This window comes from Thunnus maccoyii, chromosome 13, assembly GCF_910596095.1.
Source record: "Thunnus maccoyii chromosome 13, fThuMac1.1, whole genome shotgun sequence".
NCBI lineage: Eukaryota > Metazoa > Chordata > Actinopteri > Scombriformes > Scombridae > Thunnus > Thunnus maccoyii.
The window spans coordinates 6,400,471-6,425,275 of record NC_056545.1 but is presented as its reverse complement, the minus strand read 5'-3'; the positions used below and the strand labels follow the sequence as shown (position 1 = coordinate 6,425,275).

At 39.7% G+C, this 24,805-nt stretch overlaps 1 protein-coding gene across 2 annotated transcripts; it reads left to right on the top strand.

Moving 5' to 3' along the window:
- Positions 1 to 24,304, top strand: klf5l (Kruppel-like factor 5 like). 2 transcript variants are annotated; one of them, XM_042431528.1, is made up of 4 exons: positions 1 to 247; positions 14,431 to 15,367; positions 15,946 to 16,005; positions 23,397 to 24,304. In XM_042431528.1, the coding sequence occupies exons 1-4, from the start codon at positions 107 to 109 to the stop codon at positions 23,573 to 23,575; spliced, it is 1,317 nt and encodes a 438-aa protein (XP_042287462.1). In that variant the 5' UTR covers positions 1 to 106; the 3' UTR covers positions 23,576 to 24,304. The 2 variants fall into 2 exon arrangements, with proteins under 2 accessions (XP_042287462.1, XP_042287463.1); XM_042431529.1 differs by lacking the exon at positions 23,397 to 24,304 and adding an exon at positions 20,261 to 20,657.
- Positions 24,305 to 24,805: the final 501 nt, after the last annotated feature.

The window sequence follows — 24,805 nt, the reverse complement described above, 5'->3', positions numbered from 1 at the left end:
TGGACTTGTCCCGAAGCTTTCAACTGAAAATATTAGAAATCTTAATGTACTTTTAGGCTAAGCCAAACTCTGAAGACATATTTGATTAAGTGTTAAATTAAGCTAAATGGCAGCGAGTGTAGGATTGCCCATTAATCCGCCGCACGCGACAGAAGAAAGGGCGGTTTTCACGCAGCTGAAGCCGGTGAGGTTGTCGGGAGCGGACGGCGCGGAGGACTCGTCCGTGTTTGAGGACGTCAAACCCGCGGTGAGACTCACTGCCACCCGCTGAGGTTCGGCCGGGCTCCTGGTGAACCGGAGATCCGGCTCCTCCGGGTGTTTCAATAACTTATTTCTCCCCTTCACTTTCACGTCTAAACTGACAACGTGGCTGCAGGTGGTTCTTCAGCCAAAGTAGAAAGTCGTTTTGAGGACAAACAAAACTGCTAAAAACCATTTAATTACCGTTGAGCTGCATGTTGTGCTTTTCTTTTCCACTTGTTAGGCTGCTTTTACCTGTGAGAGGGAGCAGCTCACCTGTACAGGCAGGCAGGTTAAAGTCCAACACAGACACCTGACATGTTAGACAACGCAAGTTCACACATAAATTGTTTGGAGCAACTAGTGGCAGCTCTGTAATATTTGATCAAACTTTATTTATATTCCTTATTCATGTTAGGAGATGTGCAGTTAGTAGAGTTAGCTTGAAGTTTCTCTTAAGATATGTATTTATATATATATATATATATATATATATATATATACATATACATATATATAATGACATTCAAAGCCTCTAATATGCATCTGCAATGATTGTAATTGATTTATGATGGGAAATAATTTATGGATACAGAAAAGGTGATGCATTACATCACTGAAAAGCAAGAACTAGCTTATTGTAGTTGGCTGTGTTGTAATTGCTGTAGTTTATTTGAAAACAAACACAATTTATACCTGCTGTGTTGTTGATATCAATATACTGTAAAGTTAATACCCTGCTGGCCTTCATTATTGGGATTACTTAACACCTACAGTACATTGGGCTGGATATAACCTGAGTGCATGTGCTATGTGGTTTCCTGTTTGTTTCCTCACATTATGATGGCCGTCTCTGCCTGCAAAAGTCATGGGATGTGATCACATGATGGAGCAGCAGGTTGAATCTTAGTCTGCAAAATGGCTTCTTCTTCATCAATCATCATGCTCCTTTAAAGATCCTGTCTGTGTCCCGGGAACACTTCGTTCGCTCCGTTGCCAGAAATGTGCCTGAACGTTTCAGGAAGTAGCAGATGTCGTGTTACAGCAGGGCAACATGCCAATCAATTGTAGAAAATAAGTTAAACAAAAAGGATTAACATTTTGTGACCTCCCCAGCACCTCTTTTGTTAAACATGAACAACTGATCACAGCAGAGACATGACAGCTGCATTAAAGTTAAATGGCTGTGGATTGTACGTTGGCCCTGCGTGATCACAACACAGCGCAAACTGAAACCGGATGCCTTCGGACGGTGCTGAGTTTGGCCTCCCGCCAAAGGTGTTTGGTAAACAGGGAGCCAACCCCGAGACCCGAGGCTAAAACTGCTCTGCATTTCACACGAACAGCAATACTGTACGCCTACAGTGGATTTTATAGGTGAAAGATTTGATGCATATGGATATGATGCACTCTTCTTCATGTGTTGTACATGCGTGCAACACATTCCACAGAAAGCATCAAGTGTTGTAGAGAGGGCCCAGCTTGTACTGTTGATTTTCATGCAAAAATGTAACGAACGCAGTCACGTGGTTGATCTGTTTTGAACTGACTTTATTGGCATTGTCCACTGGACAAGTACAGCCCCAGAAACTGATTAACAATTAATATCTAGATTTCTGTATGTCTGCGTAATTTGAATTTATGCGTACAGGCTAAGTGAGCATTGTGCAGCCGTGTTATGCAAGAAAAGTCCAATATCGGTGTTATTTTATTATTGTTATTGGTAGATACTCAATATTATTGGATCAGGAGTCAAGACATCTGTAGTAATCTGTCCTTACAGCATCATACAGCTGCCATATTAGTAGTATATATATTTTTTATGTCTTCTTTTATCCATGAAAGAACAAAAAAGTACGCACACACTGCTAAAGTGTTCACAAATCTTATTTAATTCCACATGACAATGCTTGGTCTTCTTCGGGAAGACTTTTACCTGAAGAAGTCCCATAGTGGTTGATGTGTGACTTGTTCTTTTGTGTATTTTTTGTTACGCAGCACCTGCAGAAATACAGATGTTCATGTGTCCACTGATACTTGCTTTCTTCTATCCATACCAACCAAGTCTTCATACACCCAGAAAATATTATATATAATATATCAGTAAGTTTAAACAGGTATAATAATGACCAAAAAGGTGAAGGCTGAAGTTCCTCTCTCAGCATGACAAAGCTTAGAGTCTTTTTTTTTCTAGGAGATGTTTCAGTCATTCTTGTTTCAGGTTTTATCCTTTGTCTTCTGTGCAATGTGAGAAACACAGAGAGTTGCCTTTGTACAGATAAATGTGAGACACAATGGCTGTCATAAACAGTGAAAAGACATTTTATAGTCTAAATGAACTGGTTTGTGTGCTTCCATGAATCATAATGTCATGTAGCTGAAAACAGGTTTTAGCTGTCAATTATTGACTCGAGCATTATGAGAAAAACTTGCTTGTTTGCATGTGGATTCTTTGATGTAGGGCTGCAACTAACGATGACTTTCATATCGATTCATCTGTTGATCATTTTCTCAATGAACGGATGAGTCGTTTGGTCTATAAACTGTCAGAAAATAGTGAAAAATGTTGATCACTTTTTTCCAAAACCCAAGATGCAACCTAAAATATTTTGTTTTCACTTGATCAACAGTCCTCAGTCTTTTTGTTGCAGCTCTATTCTGATGGTAAACATTGTTGCTTCAAATGACGTATGATGACAACTTACAAATATATGTAGTATTGCTTTTACCCAAGACAAAATGGCCAACATTCAGCTGCTTTTCTCTTGTTTCTTGCAGCTGTAACATGCAGTGCTCAGTGTTATGCAAAGCATGACTTTGTCAAGAACAAAGACGGCAGGTTAAGTGAAATAGTTACCCCACAGGCAGATTAATATCAACCACAAGCCGAAATGGTTTACCTTATGTGCTCTTGATTTACTGTGAAGGTGCATGCTGTTGGTTTCCACACAACGCATTCCACGGAAGTCATTCTCTGTTTGTCTTGTTTTTTTCACTGTCACCCTTTTTTTACTCTCCATTTCATCCTTTTATTCTTCTCTCTAATTGTGTTTCAAACACAGTGTTTCTGACTAAAGCAAAGCACTCTGGGAAGTTCTGGGTACAAAAATAGCCTGCCTCTTGCCTTTTTTTTTCCCCTCTGAGACATGTCTTTGTGTCATTGTGTTGGTGTGTTAAAGACCGCTTAACTGAGCTGATGTCGTGACAGCAGTATGTTGCCCGACCTGTCTGAGCAGGGCCCACATCTCCATAAGCCGCCTCGAGGCAAGAGGGAGGATGATAAAGGTCGACCTCATGAGAAAGTTACAGCAGCAGTAAAAAGCTGATGAGGCTCCAGAGACACCAGTCACATGCAGGTCTTTGGTTTCATGTAATGTTGTCTTTGTGTATGTCAAAACATGCCCCTTACTGCTGAGTAATTTTGTCAAAAACCTGTCTGTAAACAAGCTCACTGATCTTTTGGCTACCGTTGTTTTTAATTGTGTTTCAAAGCCTGTGAGGAAAATGGAGTGAAATTAAATCTAGCAAACTTGCAGTCTGGAATTTTTTCATACAGTTGAAGTGGTTTTCTTGGTAACTTTGGGGCTGTGCAACAAGTTGTAAACACAACATTGACATATTATCACCTTATGAAGTTGTTATGGTGAATGTGTTAGCAAGCAGTTGCCTGTTTACACATCCAGCAGATATGAGACAACATTTGAGTCAAGTGTCTAATACAAAAACTCCTGTTTTTGCTCTAGTTTGGTCTCCGCCACCTCCTGAGGAAAATATGTGGTTCACTATCTGTGAAATGATGCACAATGTTCATCAGTTTGTTGCAGACTTGTGTGTCTGCCGTTTACTGCTGGGTGTGTATCGTACAGTGGATTTGTCAGAGCTTTTTTTCTTTTTTTGCCAAAAAAAAGCTGTTAGCAGACTGAACCAAACAGTCAATCTGCAGGATACTAAACCAAAACAGTGAGCTGAAAGATGCTAAAATGCTGAATTTCAAAATTCATCTGTTACTGTGTCCCTGTTCATCACTACAAGCCCTTTCACGTTACACATACAGTAGTTATTTGATCTATTGTTAATATGAATATATTTATAATTAGTTTTCTCTGAGTCACTGGAGGAATTAAGAACATACTGTTGAATCCGTTAGTTCCTTTTGTCACCTTTACACTTGAGGTATTCAGGTAATTTGTCAGTAGCAATTGGAAAAATTTTGGCCGAAGGCTATTGTTCTGGAAAATCATCCTGCAAAATTGGTTCCGTAATTGTTTTCAATGAGTCTGTGTTTGTTGTTCAGTGCAGCAAGCAAACAGTAGGCCCACAATTTCCCCTTTAATTAACATACCGTTGGAAGTGTAAAACCACAGTGATTATTTAAAGAGGAAGACTTTTTTATGTCTAGTCTGTGTCTGTTTCTGCACTGGTCAGAGGTCACCTGGCTTATGATACTTTGTCTACATGGCCTGCGTTTCCTTGTCTGTTCAGCCATGATGGCTATGATTGCTCATGCTTACTACTTTGTTCATTTTTTAATTCCAAACAAAGTATTCAGTACATTTATGCTGCTAATCTGTTGCTCATGCTATCAACAATAGACATCAGATTATATGAAAATCAATTAGATTATCACTTAAAGGTATGTTGACTTTGAAATACTTTGGTGGCCAACTGTTGCTCGTGCCGTGTTCACGTTTATATGGCGTGGAGGGTAGAGAAAGGTTCCAATGTTGCAATCACTCACGTCACAGAACAACTCAAGACAGTTGTGTGATAACAGAGCTGGTAGAGTAAGGGTTATAAATACTGTGCATTCATGATATAACAGCATGTCCAGAAAATTTGGGTTTAATCACTTTGCATGACATACTTTGGCAGAAGTGAGGCATACCTATTTACTTCATTTTCAGGCATTTCTGTATTATAAAGCATCAAATCAGATATATTGGAGTTTCAAAGAAACCAGTAAAAAAAAAAACAGGAAGTGTCAGGAACATAATGACAAAGATCCAATTTGTATTGTAATATTGCTGATTTATATAAATGTCTGTTGGCAGACATTAGTCTTTCATCAGTTCAGTAGAAAGCACAAACATTTAGTTTCTATAGTATCAGAAAACTGAAAAATACCCATCACAACCCAGTGCCCAATGTTAAAAAAGCAGCATACTCTCACATTTGAGAAAGTGGAACAGAGAACTTTGTCAGTTTTCTTTAGAAATGACTTGTTATCATTACATTACACAGGATCCGGCCTTTACAAATACCAACATTTTGTCAGCCTAGGACTGAAGCCTGCTCATCAAAAGAAACTTTTAAACAGTGCTTGTTGTTAAGTTGAATTAATCTGTTCATGTTCCATGAGAAGTAATGACAGAATAAGTAACTGATATGAAACCTATTTCCAGATTCTTTTGTCATTGTATCAGCAATGGGTTTCCTGTAAGACTGAGCGTAGACGACAGGCGAAGTTACAGAGTAACTTAATGGCGTACAGATCAAGAGCATGTCGCTAGTCACGCCTAATGATTCCTGGAGATCAATACTCAGATATGGTTTAAAATGACTCTTGTCTCAAGAGCTGCAATGTTTTTTACATCCTGGGATTGTACTTGGAGCTTGTTGTGTTTTAGTTGATGTTTCTGATGTCATTATTTTGACCAGACTGACCCTTTTCCACATGGTTTGTGTCATATCAACCAATATATCGGTATATTGTCCTACATCCCCACGTCTTTTTTTTGGCCCACTGTTGCTGGAAGATGTTTTTCATGCTGCAAAAGGCTGAAATGGTTTTGGTTTGACTAATGATTTGACTTCCAGGACAACACACGCAGCTGATTTGCATCTGAGCAGGCGTCTGCTGACGAGTCTGAGCTCGCACAATCCCACAGTGATTGGTGATGAGAGGTGTGATGTTAGGAAACAACATGATTCATTGGAGAAAATTGAATATCTGTGAAGACCGAGATATTTTTTCTCTTTATTTATTAAAAATGTATTGTAGTTTTGGTTTTGAGATTGGAAAATGGGTTTGAGGCAAAAGCAGAGCTCCAACTTTTAATTTTTGGTCTTTGAATTTATGGATTTCTGTTTTTAACATTTTCTTTGATTGTTGTTATTGTGCTCAGCTTTATCTATTATAATCCATTATGATTTTGTTATCTTGCTCAATGCTGTTTTCTATCATTTGTGTTCTGTACACACAACATCTATTGCACATCTGTCCATCCTGGGAGAGAAATCCCTCCTCTGTTGCTCTTCTTGAGGTTTCTTAAGTTTTTTAGGCAGTTTTTCCTTATTCAAACCAAGGGTCTAAGGACAGGAGATGTACAGACTGTAACGCCCCCTGAGGCAAATTTGCGATTTGTGTAAAAATGACTTGACGTGACTCAGCTAGCTGTCTGTCAGTGCTGCATTTTTCTTCATCTCATCTGCCACAGATGTTGTTAGTTATCTGTTGGGTCTTTTGTGGCCTCCATAAAGCTCACAGATGCTCACAGCTGGATATTTTTTGAGTATTTTCTGATGTCATAGTGAGCTTCAGTCAAGAATTCAGATGTGATCAGAGTAAGATAATAAGCAGGTTATTGCAGCACTCAACTCAATCCACAGACCTGGGCTACTTGTTGTGTTTCAAACTCTTGGGTGCACGTCAGTCTGACTGCTTCATTATTATCGTTCTCCACCGCCAAGACAACAAACTGAACTGGACACAAAACAATGTGCTTGAAAATGAGCAGTATGGCTGGTTCTAAATAGACCTTTAGAGCAACAACAAAACTAATACCACAAGTAAAAGAAATTGCTTTCAGCTGTTCTGCAAAGTAATCTCAGTAAACTCAGGACTGTGTAAATGGCTGCATTTTCAGCACAAGAAATTGCATTTTTTATTTAATGTCGACCTGATGTATGTTCAAACACATCAATCAGTCTGATCCTAACACAGAGTGTTCAGTTTACCAGCAGACCAACCAGAAACTGAGCAGATTCATCATTTGACTCATGCTGTTCTGCTCTGTTTGGGTTCTTTGGTATGCTGATGTCATCTGTACCCATCATGCCCAGCCGTGTCTCTGTACCAGACAGTACACGCTTGCCTACAGACAGTCCAGTCATATTCTACTGTTTCCTAATACCTGTGGTCTGCAATAGGGTTGAGTGATAAAATTTTCCTACCGGCCAACATCAGCTCAACCAGCTAGCCTCAGCTGAGTTTTGCTCAGCAGCCAGATATTTCTCCGTAGGATCAGTCCACCTTAAGTGAGCCTGATCAGGTTCAGGGCTGAGTCCCTTCACTTTAATAAGCAGGTGGCAAGCAAGACATGGGAACTTGGATCTTGAGGAGTTGTAGCATTTAGTTGTAGCATTCTGTCTCTCTGCTTCACACAATACAGTATCCTCTGGACTTCAGTTTTTCTGTTTTCTGGATGTTTAACAAGCCAAACTTTAGTTGAAATTTTATGTTGCGTCTTCATTATAAACTTTAATTCATGACACAAGTAATGAGATGTTTTAACACCAAAATGTTACCAAATGCTAAATAAATCTTTTCAGTTTACCAGATGTTCACAGATGAGCTACACTGAATTCCCGGCACTCTTGGCTTCATCAGTCACTGTCCTGAGAGGCCAAAATAAGTCTCCCTATCTCTCCCTCCATCAGTGGTCATAAAACATCATCACAGTCTCAAAGGTTTTGTTTTTTCCTTTGACGACCCTGTCATGATTTTTACTCCGTTGATTCACAGCGAGCAGACCAAGAGGCCCCGGCGCTATCAGTCTTGCTTTTATGGAGATCCAAAGGCGAATGACCACTGTTCCTTTGCATTCCTAAGAGCCATAAAGGAAAACTGAACACAGCCAGTTAGCAGGGGAAGAGGTCTGATATAGCGGACCTTATAACTCAGACACTTTAGGTCAGAGGGCTGCTTTGACTGTTTCTCTACTGATACATTGTTCAGTATGAAATAAACATGGGTAAATGTGGTTTAACGACCTGTTTAGTAAAGCTGCAACAATAATTTGATTAATCTGCAACTATTTTGATAATGAAATTATTATTTTCTATCATTTTTCAAAGAAAAAGGCCAAATATTATCTGGTTCCAGCCTCTCAAATGTGAAGATTTGCTGCTTTTCCTTGTCATATGTGATAGTAAATAAAAGGTTGAGGTTTTGCATTTTTGGTCAGAAAAAAAAAAGGCAAATTGAAGACATCACCGCAGACTCATTTTATAAACTAAATGACTTATTGATTAATTGACAAATTAATCAATGATGAAAATAATTGTTAGTTGCAGCCCTACTGTTAAAGATTTCTCAATCAATCAGCTTAATTCATAAGAAGAAAAAGTTTTTGATGACTTTACAGATCCACAAGTCAATTTATTAAATAGTTGGAAGTGGGAAGAGCTCTGATTGGTCAGAAACGCGAAATTAGTGAATGAGTGGTTTTGTTCTTTGACAGTGTGGGAAAAAGGAAACTACCTAGATGCCAGTCGGACCTTGTTTGTAAATAAATTCGAGTCACACATGAACATCCGTGAACATCTTGTCTGTTTTTATTTTAGTGGAATCCATGCTTTTGTGTGGTAACAAGGTGCAGGCTTCTCAAAATCATAACAACCGCATTCAACAATAATATAACTTTATCAGCAAAAGCAGACAAGATGTTTTCATACTGTTAGTGCACTGAATGGAAAACAATGGCTGCAAGCAATATGAGAAGAAAAATGTAAAATGTGTAGCAGCGTAAAGTTTTTCTCTTTGTAGAAAATGGGTTTAAAACATGTGAAGGCCTGTCAAGGATGGATGTTAGATGGACCAGAAGTATGGAAACTCCCACTCCATCCAATAAACCTGAGCAGAGCTGATAAGAGACTCTTACTGTTTGTTATCGGGCAGAAGGATTCATAGCGGAGCAGTTGTACATGTTCTCCAATCATTAACTGACTCATTCTTGACCCGGAGATATTCTCCTCGTTTACTTCATGAAACGATACCAAGACATTTTGAATTGTAGTTCATCGACTCAGTCGCCTTTTGAATTTGCCGTGCCTCTAGTCAACATTATTAACTTATAAGACAAACACCCCAAATAAACAAACATCAAAATGCGAAGGTTTCCTTTTAGCTGTTTAAATTATAACTGAAGTTTCCTTTGATGATTTGAAGACTGAAAAATGTAAAATCAAACTGTTCTTGAAGTCTGCAAGTCCTGACCAGAAATTTTAATTTCCCTAGTGGAAAGGGAGGATGAGGAGGTATTTGCTTTGAGCAGGGACTAATTTTAAATGATTTATGCTTTTTAAGGATGTTGTTTTTTACTGGTGGATGGTTTGCTGAGCGTGTGTGCAAAGTTCGTGACTTCAACAATACATGAAATTACAATGTGTGGCTCAGTTAGATCATCAATCACTGGAGATGTTTTGTTGATAGTTGCTCCCATAGAAATCTGTGAATTGAGCTAAGCCAGGCTAACCTCATCTTTCAACATACCTCTAAACTGCATGCATGCAGATACATGAGTAAAGGTATCTGTAAGTTTGTCTGATGTTAGATTTATTTAAATTTTTGGTGCAGAACAGCAGTTGGTTGCTCTTTAGGAAACTGCAAGCCAGATAACGTCAACCTTATGCACAAAGTCTTGCACGTCTAGCCCGGTAAAGAGGCTAAAGAGAGAAAATGTCCAAAGATGCAGGTGAATCTGACAGCAAGAGGGATCAACAACAAACCTGCAGGGGACATGGCCAAGGGCACCCAAGGGTTACAGCTGCCAGCACCCCAGCAGTACAGGGCCTGTTTGTGTCCTGTCCTGAAAGGCACACAGGAGCCCTCAGTGAGCAAGAAACAGAGAGGCTGTTTTTGTTTTCCTTTTTTTTCCCTCAGTAAATACCCCAGACTTTAATTTCACCAAGTGCTCAGATTGCACTGGTGACAAGGCCGGGTGAGTTCACCAGCGATGAGTGATGGACACCTATTAGGCCCGCGAGCACCGCTGACAAAACATATACAGACATTTAAGCATGTACACACATACAGATGTAAAACACAGAGACATGCATATGCATAAATATGCATAAACGCACATAAACACACTTACTCACTCTGACTTTTGCTCTCTCACCCACTCACATACACAAAGAACAAGAAGAAAAATTACAGCTGACAAATTAAAACCACATTAAAACAAAATTTATACAATACACACGCAAAAAACAGCAGTTAAAGTTCATGTATGAAAATATATAAGCAGGTTATTAAAAGAGGGATGTGTGTTTGTGCGTGTGTCTTGTGTGTTGATGTGCTGGCACTTGAAGCAGTGCTGCAGAATAACAGCGTTGAAACGAGGCCTTCTCTGCCTCCCTTTGTGCAGCCTGTTCAGCTGCTGGACGCGACCTCGAGCACATCAGCACCTCGTTAGGTCATTTGTCCCGAATCCGACGAACGATTCAGTCCAGGACTCCACTGTTCACTCCGGGTTCTGATTACTTTGGGAGGGGGGGGGGGGGGATGTTTTCATACAGTTCAGCTCCTACTGATAAGACAACTTAGGAACTCGGATACGATTTCTGTTTTTTCTGGTGGAAAATGCTCAAAATGTCATGAAACCGGAGATGCAAAATAGGGCTGCAATTAATGAATATTTTCATTATCAATTATTTTCTTGATCATTCGATTAGTTGTTTGGTCTATGAAATGTCAGAAAATGGTGAAAAATGCCGATGACTGTCTCCCAAATGCTGAGATGACGTCCTCAAATGTCTTGTTTTGTCCCGACCAGCAGTCCACACCTCAAATATATCATCAGTCATGTCACTGAAACCAGAAAATAATCAGGTTTTAGTCGCTGAAACCAGAGAATTTGGACTTTTTTTTTCTTAATAGGTTAATTATTCGGAGTCATTCTTTATCAAAATAGTTGGCTATTAATTTAATAGTTGACAACTAATCGATTAACTGACTAATCATCACAACTCATGTAAAATGTGAGAATACTGTAATTAGATCACTTTAATCACAGAACATAATAATTCACTGCTGAAATGATAAGTAGTTTATCAACTGGAAAGTATTTTAATTGTAATGATCAAGTTTTGGAATTTAATTAGTAGTTTGGTTTGATGCTGCAGGTCACAAATGTGAGCAGTTTTATAAATAATTTTATTTTTTTGTACATTTTTGAACATTTGTCATCGTTTTTGACATTTTATCAAATAACCAATAAAATCAAATCAGCTGTGAACATCATCATTTCTGATACATCTATTGATTATTGTGCAATAGCGTGCTCTTTAAATTATGCGAATTGAAAAATCAATCAATGAATCAATCAGTAAAGAGTTACAGCCCTAACTGAAAGTCGTCATTACGTCTGTGCAGCAGCAGCATCATAACTGAACATCGTGTTTCTCTGAATTCTGGCTTTTTTGTTTGTTTGTTTGTTTCCGGATTTCTTAGAAATGTTAACAGATTCCCCATCAGGAGTTTCTGATCAACAGCCACTTTAAATCCTTTCAGAAGTCACCATCAGATCATCCCCCTCGTTCACGCATCGGTATCAGTTTCATAATGAGCCGCTCACTTTCATCTCTTGTGGTTTTCTCTCTCTCTCTTTCTTGCTCATTTGTTTTTCTGTCATTCCCTTCTGTGGCTCTTGTTTTTTTTCTTTTGCTCTATCTCCACCCTCCCCCTCCTCCCCCTTTTGTCTCGCCATCCATCCTTTCCTCAGTGTATCTGTTGTCATTGTGAGGATCAGATTTGTCTGGCAGGTCTATTTTTACTTGACAGTGTTTAGGTTTCGCTGCATCTTTCTCATGCCTTCAGCCTTTGTTTTGGTTTGGCTGAGCTTCTTTTTTTTTCTTCGGTTTATTCTTCATGCATCACCACTTCCATCAGCCACACCCATGTAGGGAACTCTCTACCTGTTTGTGTATGTGTGTGTGTGCGCTGGTGTGTAGTTAGGTGTGCTGGTAAATTAATGTGTATCTGCGTGCATGCCATGATTTGTGTGCATTTCTTTTTTGCATTTCTGTGGCATGCACACACATGCATTTATGCGTTTGGGTGTGTGTGTGTGGTCTGCAGATCAGATTCTTTATTTAACGGCTTGTGCACCTCTAAAGGAGTGACTGTCTGCTTCATAGACTGAAACACACACACACACACACCAGTTCATCTGGATTACAACAGGAAAATACCTGCAATCATTTTCTTATACATTCTACCTGTCCAGTCTTGTTGCCTTAAAAAAACATTTCTCTGTATTTCAACACAAAGACACAATTTCCACAGCTGTCACACAGGTACGTCTGATCAGATCTGATTGACAGTCCCAGCAACAAAAGAAAAAAAAAAAAGCAACAAATGTTTTTCTTTCATCAAATTCTGATTCCTGTGTGGAAGTCACTCTTTTTCAACGAAGTGTGTTATTGTAGAAAACAGGTTTTCATAGCCTTGCACAAAGTTGCAATACCATGTTTAAGAGTTGAGAGTGTAAGTCAGCAATTCTTGCTGCTGCTGGTAATTTTAATTTACTTTAATTACATGAGTTGGTTAAGTAACAAAAGGAAAGTCTGGGTTGTCATTTGGGTAGTATACTCTCTGCATGCCAGTGCCTGGCCTCAAACAAGAAACCCCACGCTATATCGTTTTTATGTTTAAAGTTCTGGTGTTCAATAAGACCAGAAACAAATCCAATGTATTATAACTAGAAAGGCATATTTACTGACCCGCTGCACCCACCTGCAGCTGCAAATCCACAGATTCTATGTTTCAGTCTCAACTCAGATTTCAGCTAAAATTCCTGTACGTTCAGTCTGAAACACATCTGATGTAGCTGAACTCTGTGTCTGCATTATAGCTTGTATTCTGTTGTTTAACTTTCCCCCTTTTCTTTACTTGACAGTTACTTTGAAATGTAAATGTAAAACAAATCACTTCCTGTTTCCCCGTGGATCTTTCCTGGGGAAAGGCTGTTGTACAGGCAGCGCTTAAAACACTTTTAATTGTGTATCTAGTAGTTTGAAGTTTGTATATCAATTGCCAAACTGATGTATATTTTTATGAAAAAGTCCGGGATTGTTACTGTGGTCGCGTCATTGTGTACTCCAATCAATTGTGATTCCAATCAATCACATTAACAATTACTCATTACTTATTAATACATCTCCACACATGCAAAACGATGTTAACTAATGAAACACACACACAGCCCTTGAGGCAAGAGGACATAACAGGAATTTGGATGCAGGTCCTAATTCTTGTTCCTGGCTATTTGTCAGGGCAGTGAGCTCCACTGGAAAACAGGAATGTGAGGTATGAAGGAGGGGAGGATGATGGAGTAGGAAGTCCTGGTACCACCATCGCTAAAACTTTTCTTTTAACTCTATTAACTGTTTTCATTCTCAATTTCACTGTGTCTTTCAGCCTCCGTATCTTGTGCCTTCATTTGTTTCTATTAACTGTGCTTTGTGTGGAACTGAACCATGTCACAACCACCTTATCACCATCTGCAGCCCATTAATCTCACAAAATAATTACAGCAGTTAAACAAATACTCCATCCGTGTCGGTGTTAAGCAAATATTTTGCCCAACAGTAGGCACTGCCACTCTGGATGTTTCCACAGAAAGCTTTTCCGATTTTAAATGTCAGCATTTGATTGGCATTAGCAAGTGCTCTGCTGTACCACAAGATTTTAACGTGCAATGCTCCAGGGGAGGTAGAATCCCAAATTCTAGCGGTGATGGTGCAACAATTTACTCACTGATAGTTTTCCTGGCTTAAAATGATGTTAATTTCCTATAAAGCTGTTGTCACATGACACATGTTTGTTTGTTTTTTTATCCTTAAGTTGCCGTTCAAGTTGAATGTACTGCAACTCCTAGACAGGTGGGGTTTGTAAGTTTGATCAGCCGCAATGCTGGACACACCTCAGTGCTCGTGGCTTGTGTCTGTTCACCTTTGATTGAGAACAGGTTCATGCTCCTCCTCTTTTGTAAGTTGAAAGGTATTCTGGGAAATTTTGGTAAATTGCTTAGTTAATTAAGATAAAGCAGGTTGGGGGAAAGCGCAAAATTGATGCACCAATAAACAGTACAAAACATTGTAGAGTATGAGTGAAGCGTTGTAGTAAATTTCAGTTTCATTACACACATTAAATTCCTCCTTTATCCTCCTCTCTCCTTTGTTTAGACTCGACTGGAGATGGACAAATACCTCCCCCAGGTCAACAGTCCTCTCTTGAGTCCCATGATAGACACTTGTGACAAGAAGTACAGACGAGAGAGCGCCTCCGTGGTCGATGAGTACTTCTCAGATGAGAAACCCGGCACCCCTTACAGCCTTAACATCAACGTCATCCTTCCCAGTACCACTCACCTTCGCACAGGCCTCTACCGGCCCAACACCAAGACCCTCACACCCCAGCAAATTAAGATAGAACCTGGATTGGAGGTGCCCTGCTCCATCCCCACCACCGCCACCCAGGCGTTGCCGGACTTCACCTCCGTCTTCAGTGTGCCGCCTGTAGTCAACAACGTTTTCATCAAACCAGACATGAGCTCTGACGGAGTGGTCAGCGTAGCCACAGGGTCCCAGCAGCAGCAGAATTTAGACACAGAGCTTCACATCGGACCCCCTGCTCCCCAACCGCAGGTCTACCACATGCCCATCAGCAGCTGTTCCGACCTCACCATGACCCTGTCGCACACCAGCCCGGCAGCATCCAGTTCCAGCGGCAGGACCATGCTGAACCTCAGCAGCGCCACATTGCCTACAACAAATGGAAACTACATGATGGCAGAGCACCAGCTACCGCAGCATCATCAGCATCACGGTTACTATCAGGCCTCAATGACCAACTCATCCCAGCACACGGCCCCCCATAGCCTGCCACCCTCGCCCCCAAACTCCCAACCAGGGAGCCCAGACGGTCAAGCTGAGCTGCTCAGCTTAGCAAACCAGCCTCCACCTCCATACCAACAGCGTCTGGCAGGGCTAAAGGTGCAAGGGTTGTCTCCTCACGCCATGCTGATGACACACGGCCAGGGCGTCCTGACGGGTCCCAAATACAACAGGCGGAACAACCCTGAGCTGGAGAAGAGGAGGATCCACTTTTGTGACTACCCAGGTCTGTTGTGGTTTATTTACTTCTCACTGCAAATACAGTAGATCTCACTATATGTTTGTCTTCATTTAAGAAAAATATTTCATAGAATGAGAGAATAATCCTCCACTGGGAGCAAGGATCTTCTTCTCAAACCTTTCTTTCGCTGGGTTCTTACCGCTCACTGACTGACTGACATGTAAAATTCACAGCCTTTGCCCGGCGCTTTTCTGCTACATGGCACATGTTGGTGATGTAAACCTACATTACACTTTGCCTCTGCACTGTGCTCTATGCTCAGCTCATTCAACTGTCCATGTGTAGAGACCCTTAGGCAACATATATAATACAGTATGCAATCTAATATCTTCCCCAGACACACTCAGTAAATAATAAAGCTCTACTGCTGCATACTTTTTTGACAATCGGCAGCTTGAATCATGCAGGATTTCATTGGCTTTAGTTACAGAACACACCCACAACTTGGTAAATTGCAGCACATTTTCTCCTTGGATCCCAGCTTTATGTTGAGCTTTATGTTTGTGTCAGGTGAGCATATTTCTGCCTGGCTCATGATTTCTCTCTGTTTTCTTTCTTTACAGGCTGCACTAAAGTTTACACAAAGAGCTCTCATCTGAAGGCACACCAGAGGACACACACAGGTGAGAAAACTTCAAATTAGATATTAGAAAATCCATTAAAATGTGTGAGGTCACTCACATTTTCAACCTTGGTGGGAGAAAAAAAAAAAAAATTCCCTCTCTGTCCAGATTTCCAGGCTAAGTTCAAACCAGCTACCATCTAGTCACAATCTCACCTCTGTAACCACTAGGTGCAGAGTTCAGTTGGCTTCAGCTTATTTATTTGTATACTGCATATTTTGTCACATCGCCAGTTTCGATACGCCCAGTAACTATAATAGAGATGAAAAACACAATAAAAGGAAAAAAACAACATAGAAGCGACATTTGTTTGCTTAAGAGTTCGCCTTTTTTCTCCACCATGTTTTATACATGCTCATACCTGTCCTCTGAGCTTCCCCAGAGAGAGAGAGAGAGAGAGAGAGAGAGAGAGAGAACAAAGAAAGGAGGGAGGAGGGGAGGATGAAGAAAAGGGGAAAGGGGAAGGAGGGAAGATGCGCTGTTAAAACGAAGGCCAAACCAGTTACTCCTGCTTTTCAGTCCCTTTTCAGAGGATGGAGGAGGAGGAAGGTGGTGGTGGTGGTGGTGGTGGGGGGGGGTTGTAGAATGGGGGAAGGCTGGTATCGATGTGTTTCCCTCCTGTAAAATGAAACCTGTGGATTTTGGAGATTTACTCATCCGATAAAAGCTGCAGAGCTCCTCCAATTGCGAAAAAAGTGACAGAGACAAAGAGCCAACACGTGAATGAATGTGCAAATAGAAACAGATATCCCTGTGGTCATAAATAGATAACATGAAACTTTATGGATCTCGGTGGGGAAGTTGGACAGCAGAATAAAGCAGCCAAAAAAACAAATAGGCAGTAAAATATGCAGTGAGAATGATAAACAAAACAACACAGTAAAGCAATAAGAGAGCAGTATGTTGTTTCAACTTCAACACAAATGTAAATTACATTAGAGGGAAATATCAGTATCAGGAAGGAGTATGGATTAAAGTTTGGATGTTTAGCGTTCCAATTTTCAATAGTTGAATCATCTGTGGCTGTCTTTCAAATTACAGCTATAAAACCATCTGGCACCAGGGGGAAGTTTTGTTATTAATGTGATATCGAATTGATGATTAAACCTGTTTTAGAAAAGAGCTCCTCACTTCCCCGTAGGAAGCATGGTTATTTGTTGTTGTTGCAGGGCTTTGAGGCGATGCGGACAGCGAACGTCCCGTTAACTGACTTACTGACAGACACACATTGTTGAAATGAACATGCACAACAGCCTCAACAGGGCACTGGTTCCCACTCTTTTTGACTAGGAACCCTTAAAATTAAGTTATATCTACTTGCAACCCATTGTTACAGGTTTCATGTCTATAATCTGTGAATGAGAAAATGTGTCCAAACTTGTGAATGGTACTATATATGTATATATATATATATATATATATATAGATAGATAGATATATAGATATAGATATAGATATATAGATATAGATATAGATATAGATATAGATATATAGATATATATATATATATGTCGGAGCTTTCAAAAAGATTCCAGTTTCTCTTTCATAATTACAACTTGGAGGTTGACGCGAACACTATTTACAAGTCTGAAACTCATGATAACGGTATTTCAGATATGACATGAATGCGGCATAGCTCAGCCCTCCCTCAGCGACTACTGCTGAGACGCCTCTGACCCACGAATGCATTGAACCACTTCCTGTGGCCGCAGCCGGCACATGACCAGTTTGGTTGTGTACAGTCTCAGCTGAGAGGCAAATGTGAATGCAAAACATATAAATGAGCATGCTGAGTCAACTTTATACTTGGATAAGTAAAGTTTTAATAAAGGAAGAAGGCAAATTGTAAACAAAACTAGATTTAACAAACAGATTCAAATTGCAGGGAGACTGCATCACTATCTGTGGTCATTGTCAGCTCTGCTATCATAACTTATCTGCCTCTCCCACTGGTGCGGGGAGCCAACCTTGACCATGGCCTCAGCAGCCATCAGAGGTCTACACGTTGACTTGTGTAATCATGTGTGTAAAGAGTAGAGTGCTATCAACCTGATTAAGGATCCCTCCAGCCCTCTTCACAAACACTAACTGAGCTGATAAAGTTAAGAGGTCCACAAAGAGTTTATGGGCGTACTGGAGAGCCTTTTACATGTTTGCTCTTTGACTCAGTGAAACATATTATACTGGACTGGGTGTAGTCATTTATGGCACGAATGGTTTGAAGTTGATGAAATTGTTGAAAAAATCTTGAAAATGTTCTCATTTTTTCTTTCTTTTCAAAAAATGTCTGATATTTATGTAAGATAATTAAGGGTCAGTGAAAACATTTTGTTATATCTCCTGTTATTTCACTATGATTCTGACCTTTGCACCGCTTATTGTTGGTGGCAATTAATGATGCGTCTTCAGGAAATGAACATAAGTTTAATGTTTAATTCTTGAGTCAGACTGAGTAATATGAATAATAAAAAAAGACAATTATTTTAGTGTATTTATTGTAGACATAATCACCAGGAATCAGAGTAGGAATAAGTGTGTTTTCATCCAGCAGGTTCAGAGAGACGTGAAGCCTCCTATAGAGTAAATATACAGTGTACGTTCCTTAAAACGTGAGCAGCAGCCAGAAACAAAAGCCTTTTGTGTCCCTGAATGATTGATGCACTATAGCTGTACATTTGAGTGTGTGTTTTGTTGTGTTTGTGTGGGTGAGACTTCTGTTGTTTGTCCGTTATGGTTCATGACATGTTCAGATGTGCACTCATACTACATTAGTGTGTTTGTGGATTTCAGAGAGAGATAATAGTTTGGCCGTTTCTAATCAGCCACCTGATCAAACAGCTGCTGTCTGTTATGTAGAAATGCCTGTAAAGGCCTATCAGCGCTAGTGCCTTTTTTAGTTTTGAGGAAGATGTCTGCATGGTCGGGGGGGCACAGCAGGAGCTGTGGTGAACTTAAGTGTCAAGAGATGAGATCATAGATACCAAAATCATTCTTGTGTGAAATAAAGCTCACTTAATGTCTCCAAATGCCAAAGACTGGTTTCTGTAAGAAGTGGAAAGAAGAAGAGAAACTGAACACAACTACAAATCATTGCACAGAGAAAATATTTTCCAAAAATAAAACTTACATGAATAAAAGTTACATTAACTCTCCTGGCTTGATGACTCATTTTCAGTTTTTAGAGAATGATTTAAGATTTGATATAAATGAAAATCAAACCTAAAAAGTTGGCTTTTAACACTACAGCACAGCTGATAATCCCAAAGATATTGGCCATGTTTGTGAAAGTTTTTTCACACGGCAGTCATTATGCAGCTCAAGATCAGTTTATGTTCCCCACATAACAGTGCAAAAGCTTTGTTTTCAAGTTGATCTACTGTATTTTATTGGGGAGGTTCAGCTTTAAGTGGTAAAAAACAATGAAACTGAGGGAAAAATATATAAATTTCATCTTTTCTAAATGTGCAATAATGTGGACAGGGTCTTTGAACATACACAAGTGATGCTGGTGTCATTGCTCTCATCACTTCACAGGTAGTAAGTTGACCAACACGTTTATTTCCCCAAAACTCAGCTTCACACTAAAGGGAAAGGAATAGATGAATGGATAGAGGGTAGGCTTGCACCTGACCTTTTTGGCAGCTTGTTTAGAAATATATACCAGTGAAGTGTGTTTGTTCTGTGTGTGTGTATGTGTCGTATTTCACCAGCCTGTTTGCTAACCCGCAGGGATAATAGTCTGATAGAGTCGGTTGTGCTTTTGACCCCGACGGCGCAGCTATAGAGCAAAACCAAACACACCTGCGGGTCAAGAGCCTCAACCTTTTATATGGAGACATTTGTACTCCACCTCTACACACACATTAAGAGCAGTTAACTCTAGAAACAGGATATTGTCCAGATAGGAGGCTGGAGTACTTCTGAGCCTCTCATGTGGGGTTTAGGTGCTGGTTGGATTTTTAAAAAAACCTTTTCAGTTTTAATCGTGGGGATCCATGGTACCCCAAATAAGTGTTTTAAAGCTATTACCATGTTTCTAGCTGTAAAAAAACATCTAGTCTTTACTCAAAAACATTTGTTAAATACTATTTTTAACTTTTAGTCATCCCAAAATCATTTTATAGTAGTTACTGGACTGCTGTGGATGGGATATTTTAGAAATATGCTGATTCAAAAAGCTGTTTTTCAGTTAAAAACTGTTGACATTGACTCTCTCATACAAATGTAGCCTTTCTTTTTTTATCCTTATTTTCAGTTTTTCCTGTCACCTGCCTCACCCCTTTGCTCTTTGGACCCCTTGACTTTGCTAATGGCTATGAGAGAGTGATTGATGGTCAATAGCAGAAGCTATCTAATCAGCACTAATGGGGCCGATGCTGGTAATGAGCAGTTGATGACCCAAATGGCCAAAGACAGTCACACTCCCTCGACGCCGGCTGATAGAAAGGTTTCCTCAAGAATTTTCAGCCGAGGACACAGATTAGAAATTACATGTTGAGGTATTAAAAATCTACCAGACAACACTTTGGTTCAATAGAAAAACACTTCTTGAAAAAGATGGAGGATGTTGAGCTAACATTACGAGACAAAAAAACAAGAATGATTCTGAATCATATTAATTTGAGTCCTTGTTTTATAAACCAATGATTGACACAGACTAGATCCTTTATATCCTGGTATGATGAACTTTCAGATTTTTTTTTTTTTTTTTCAAAAACAAATAAACAGCATTTAATATTTTGCTCAAGACATGAACTCTTTTACTTTTGGCTCAGAAAAGTACCAAACAGTTTAAGGAATCTGGCTTCAGCAGAGGCTCATTGTTTAGTTATCTCCTTCTCAGTTTTGTTTGTGCTCATGCCTCACATTGATTCTCAGGCATTAATTTCCAGCTTGGCTATGAAAGATGACTTTTTTTTTTTCCTATTGTGTGCATACGGGCCTATTCAACAGAGCTATTTTCTCTTTGTTGATGATTAGCTCACTGTTTGGCAATAGCACGTTGTGCCACAGCAGAGAAATGTCAATGTTTGGGTGTATCGTGTTAGGTTTATTCTTCAGTGCTTTCAATTTCCAATCTACATGCTATCTCTCTTCATACATATGTATCCCGAACCACCTCATAATTATATAAAGGCGGCATACACTTTATTTCCTAGATGATCAACATTACAGGTACAATAAGTAAGTGCATGAGTTAGGGATATATTTTGCTATTTATCAAAAGTTTCATTCCAAAACAAGGATTTTATTATTATTATTATTATTATTTTTATGAAACAAAAAATTAGAGCAAAGCACACTGTGAAAGGCCGGTGTAGGGTTCATTTTTAAAGCTCCTCTAATCAGTATTTTTCATATTAAAGGTACATTGTAGGGTTTTCTTCTAAATAAACAATGTTCTGTTTACATTCACAAACATAATGAATGCATTTCTGTCCTCATAAAACACTTGTAAAGACTTTTTTTTATATATATATATATATATTTTAAATTGTGCTTTTGTTACATCCAGGTTTGCTAGTTTGTAGTCTTTTTCTTCCTTGTGTGTTTTGACAGTGTAACGCTACTCTTTCTGGTGCATTACCACCAGCTGTCCATCAGTGGAATAGTGTAAAACCATTGGCATAAATGTGTATTGCGTTACCTGCATGTAATTGCATGTGCATCCTCATCACTCGTGAAACATTGCTCAATAGTGCCCCTAGTGGCCAAAAACTCCACTGGGTACCTTTAACAAAGCGGTTTTAGCAGGCAAAACAAACAACCCATTCTGTCATTTAGTTATGTGGACTTGTCGGCCCAGGTCCTGTGTGTCTTAAGCACATCCTAGGCTTCGCACACATTTCCTTGCACACAGGTAGTTTTTCTGTAGTTGTAGGTGAAACCCCCCCAGGCATAATGGCTTTTACCCCAGCGAGCAGGAATTTCACATAAGGCATTCATTAATCAGATGCCTCCTTGTGAAAAAATAAAATGATCTTGATTATGAATTAATAACCTCACAAAAACTCAAAAGAGTTGGTAGCATGTCAGGAATTGATGTTGAAATAATCAAATAAATCAGTCACTCAAGTTGCCTTTGAGGATCAGAGAGAATAAAACTGCAGACAGACTACAGGGATGGAAAAAAAAAAGCCGTTTTAGAGTTCCTCCAGGCTTCAGGTGTAACCTGCTTTAAGACATGTTTTTTACTTGAGGATTGCCTAACCTAGGGCACATGCAACCACATGCACTTGGTCTGACAATGACAAATGTAACTGTAAATAAAGGTGTGTCAGTTACCTTTTACTCTTTATTAACAAAGTGAGCTGTGATGGCACACACACACACACACACACACACACACACAGCAGTTACTGCTGTCAGCTTGTCACAAACTGAACCCTGTCAAGAATTTAATGAAAGTAACATCTTGCAGTTGTGACGGGTTATTTTTTTAAATTCTGTGACGGTTTGTGAATGAAGCGACCTCTTCCTTTGTTTGTTGTTCATAAATAAAGTTGTATGTATTAACAGAGCAAAACAACCTGGATATCTTGTTATATGCTGTGTGTGTGTGTGTGTATGGGTGCATGGGTGCATGACACCTGACATAGTGGTGGAGCACATTGTCTCAAATGTTGCACCGTGCAATTTTTATCTCACCGTTTGGCTTCATGGAAATGAGCAGGGTGTTTACAGAAGGGAGCTCTGAAAACCACAAGCACATACTCTCTCACTCACACAGCTAACTGACATTTAACAATGACTAAATACCGATTATACCCCCACTTAGACGTACAGCCGCATCCAATAATACAGGAACAGGCTGGTAGGAAACAAACCGCCAGATTTCAGCAATTACATTGTGATTAAAATATTAACTGATAGAAATGATGGACAGAACTATAAAAATAAGCCTCAGGATGTCAAACAAAAACAAATTTCCTGCGTTACCATTCAATAATGTTACGTTTGACAAAAAAAAAATGAAGGTGTCATATTGTTAAATGTGATGATTTATCTATTTCGAGCAAGTTTCAAGTATGTGGGAGTTGATTTTTATTGCAAATGGATGTAAAGAGAAATCAATCACTGCCTGGAAGGAAGGAATCAAGTCTGATAGTTTATAGAATTAAAGCGTTTATATTATTGTATTACTTTCATGTTAATTTAGAATCATTTTGTAGTTGAATTTTCACTGCCATCGTGGTGTTATTTGGTCTTTTGAGTGAGGAGTTTCTGGTCCAAATCCGGTTAGTGTCTGGTGAAATGTCAGTGATTAAAATCCTGAAAATCTGTCCATGAGCAAGGACACTGTCTTGTCATGGCAGGAAATAACATCTTGTTTTTAATGTAGAGAAAATGTTATGTATATTTCTAACATCTTCTCCTCCTCTCTCTTGCAGGCGAGAAGCCCTACCGTTGTACATGGGACAACTGCGACTGGCGTTTCGCCCGATCGGACGAGCTCACCAGGCACTACCGGAAACACACCGGAGCCAAACCTTTCAAATGTGTCGCCTGCAGCCGCTGCTTCTCACGCTCCGACCACCTTGCCCTGCACATGAAACGCCACCAGAATTAACACAGACATACCTTTTATATACAAACACACATAAGCACACACAAATAGAGCAGTATCCACACACGACAGCCCACCTGAACCTGAACAGCGTTAAAGGAATCATGAACAGATACAGCCCCAAAATCATCCCTGCGGACCTGTGGTTTTGTTCTGGTGCTCCCAACAAATGCAGCTAGTGGTGTTTTTGAAGGTGGGAAGCCAGTGAAGGGATTGTGTCTTTGTCTCTGCACTTGCAACACGTGCTGGTTGGTTCCTGTTCAGTGGATGAGTCTGAGGGAGAAAGAGTGAGCTCTCGTTACACTTTATGATCTCCTGGTGAAACTCCTCTCTGGCGAGGGAAAGAAGCAGATGTGGCACAGGGTTCACCTGGTAGTTTACACCTTCTATAGGCCAACGGGAATCTGATGTGAACAGTGACAGTTGTAGTGGAGATGGCCACCCACCTAGAGCCCGGTTCTGCTCAAGGTTTCTTCCTGTTGAAAGGGAGTTAGTACTTGCACAAAAGGGAACGTTGAGTACAGTCTAGACCTGCTCTATGTGAAAGTGCCTTGAGATAACTTCTGTTGTGATTTAACGCTATATAAATAAAACTGACTTGAATTGACTCCTGTTCATACTGATCATTAGGAGATCTTTCCTAAAGCGCTTACGGTCCTTGTTTTGTGCAAAAAAAGTATTTAAATATCTATTTGAACCTAATATGAAGCTTCAGCAGCCCAAATTAGTCAAATCAAGTCAATATATTTCAAAGTTGCAGCCTTTTTAGTGCCAAGTTCCCTCTTTTTGTTACAGTCCTTTCACTGCGTCTCAACAGGAAAACACTGCCCAGGGAAAGACAAAGAGGGAACTTTTACTAAAAAAGACTAACTGTGGAAGATATCCACTTAATTTGATAAACTCAGACTTCTGAAACCTCATATTAACTTCAGATACATTTTTAAATACATCTTTGCACAAAACGAGGACTGTGGATTTTGTCCTCCATCACTTAGAGGGGGATCTTTTAATGTTCAGTATATCTGTTGTAGACATTTCATCTGCTGCACAGTTACTTTTAATTGCTGTCGTAGCCACCGTCATGTAAATCATGCAAGAGTTCGTGCTGTCAGGCTTCATAACCTCTCCATTTTCTCATTGTGTCCTTTATTGGTCACCTGTTATCAGTCAACACAGTGTTTGCTGAAGTCTTAGCACCAGAGCTAATGATCTACCAGGAACTATGAGATGATT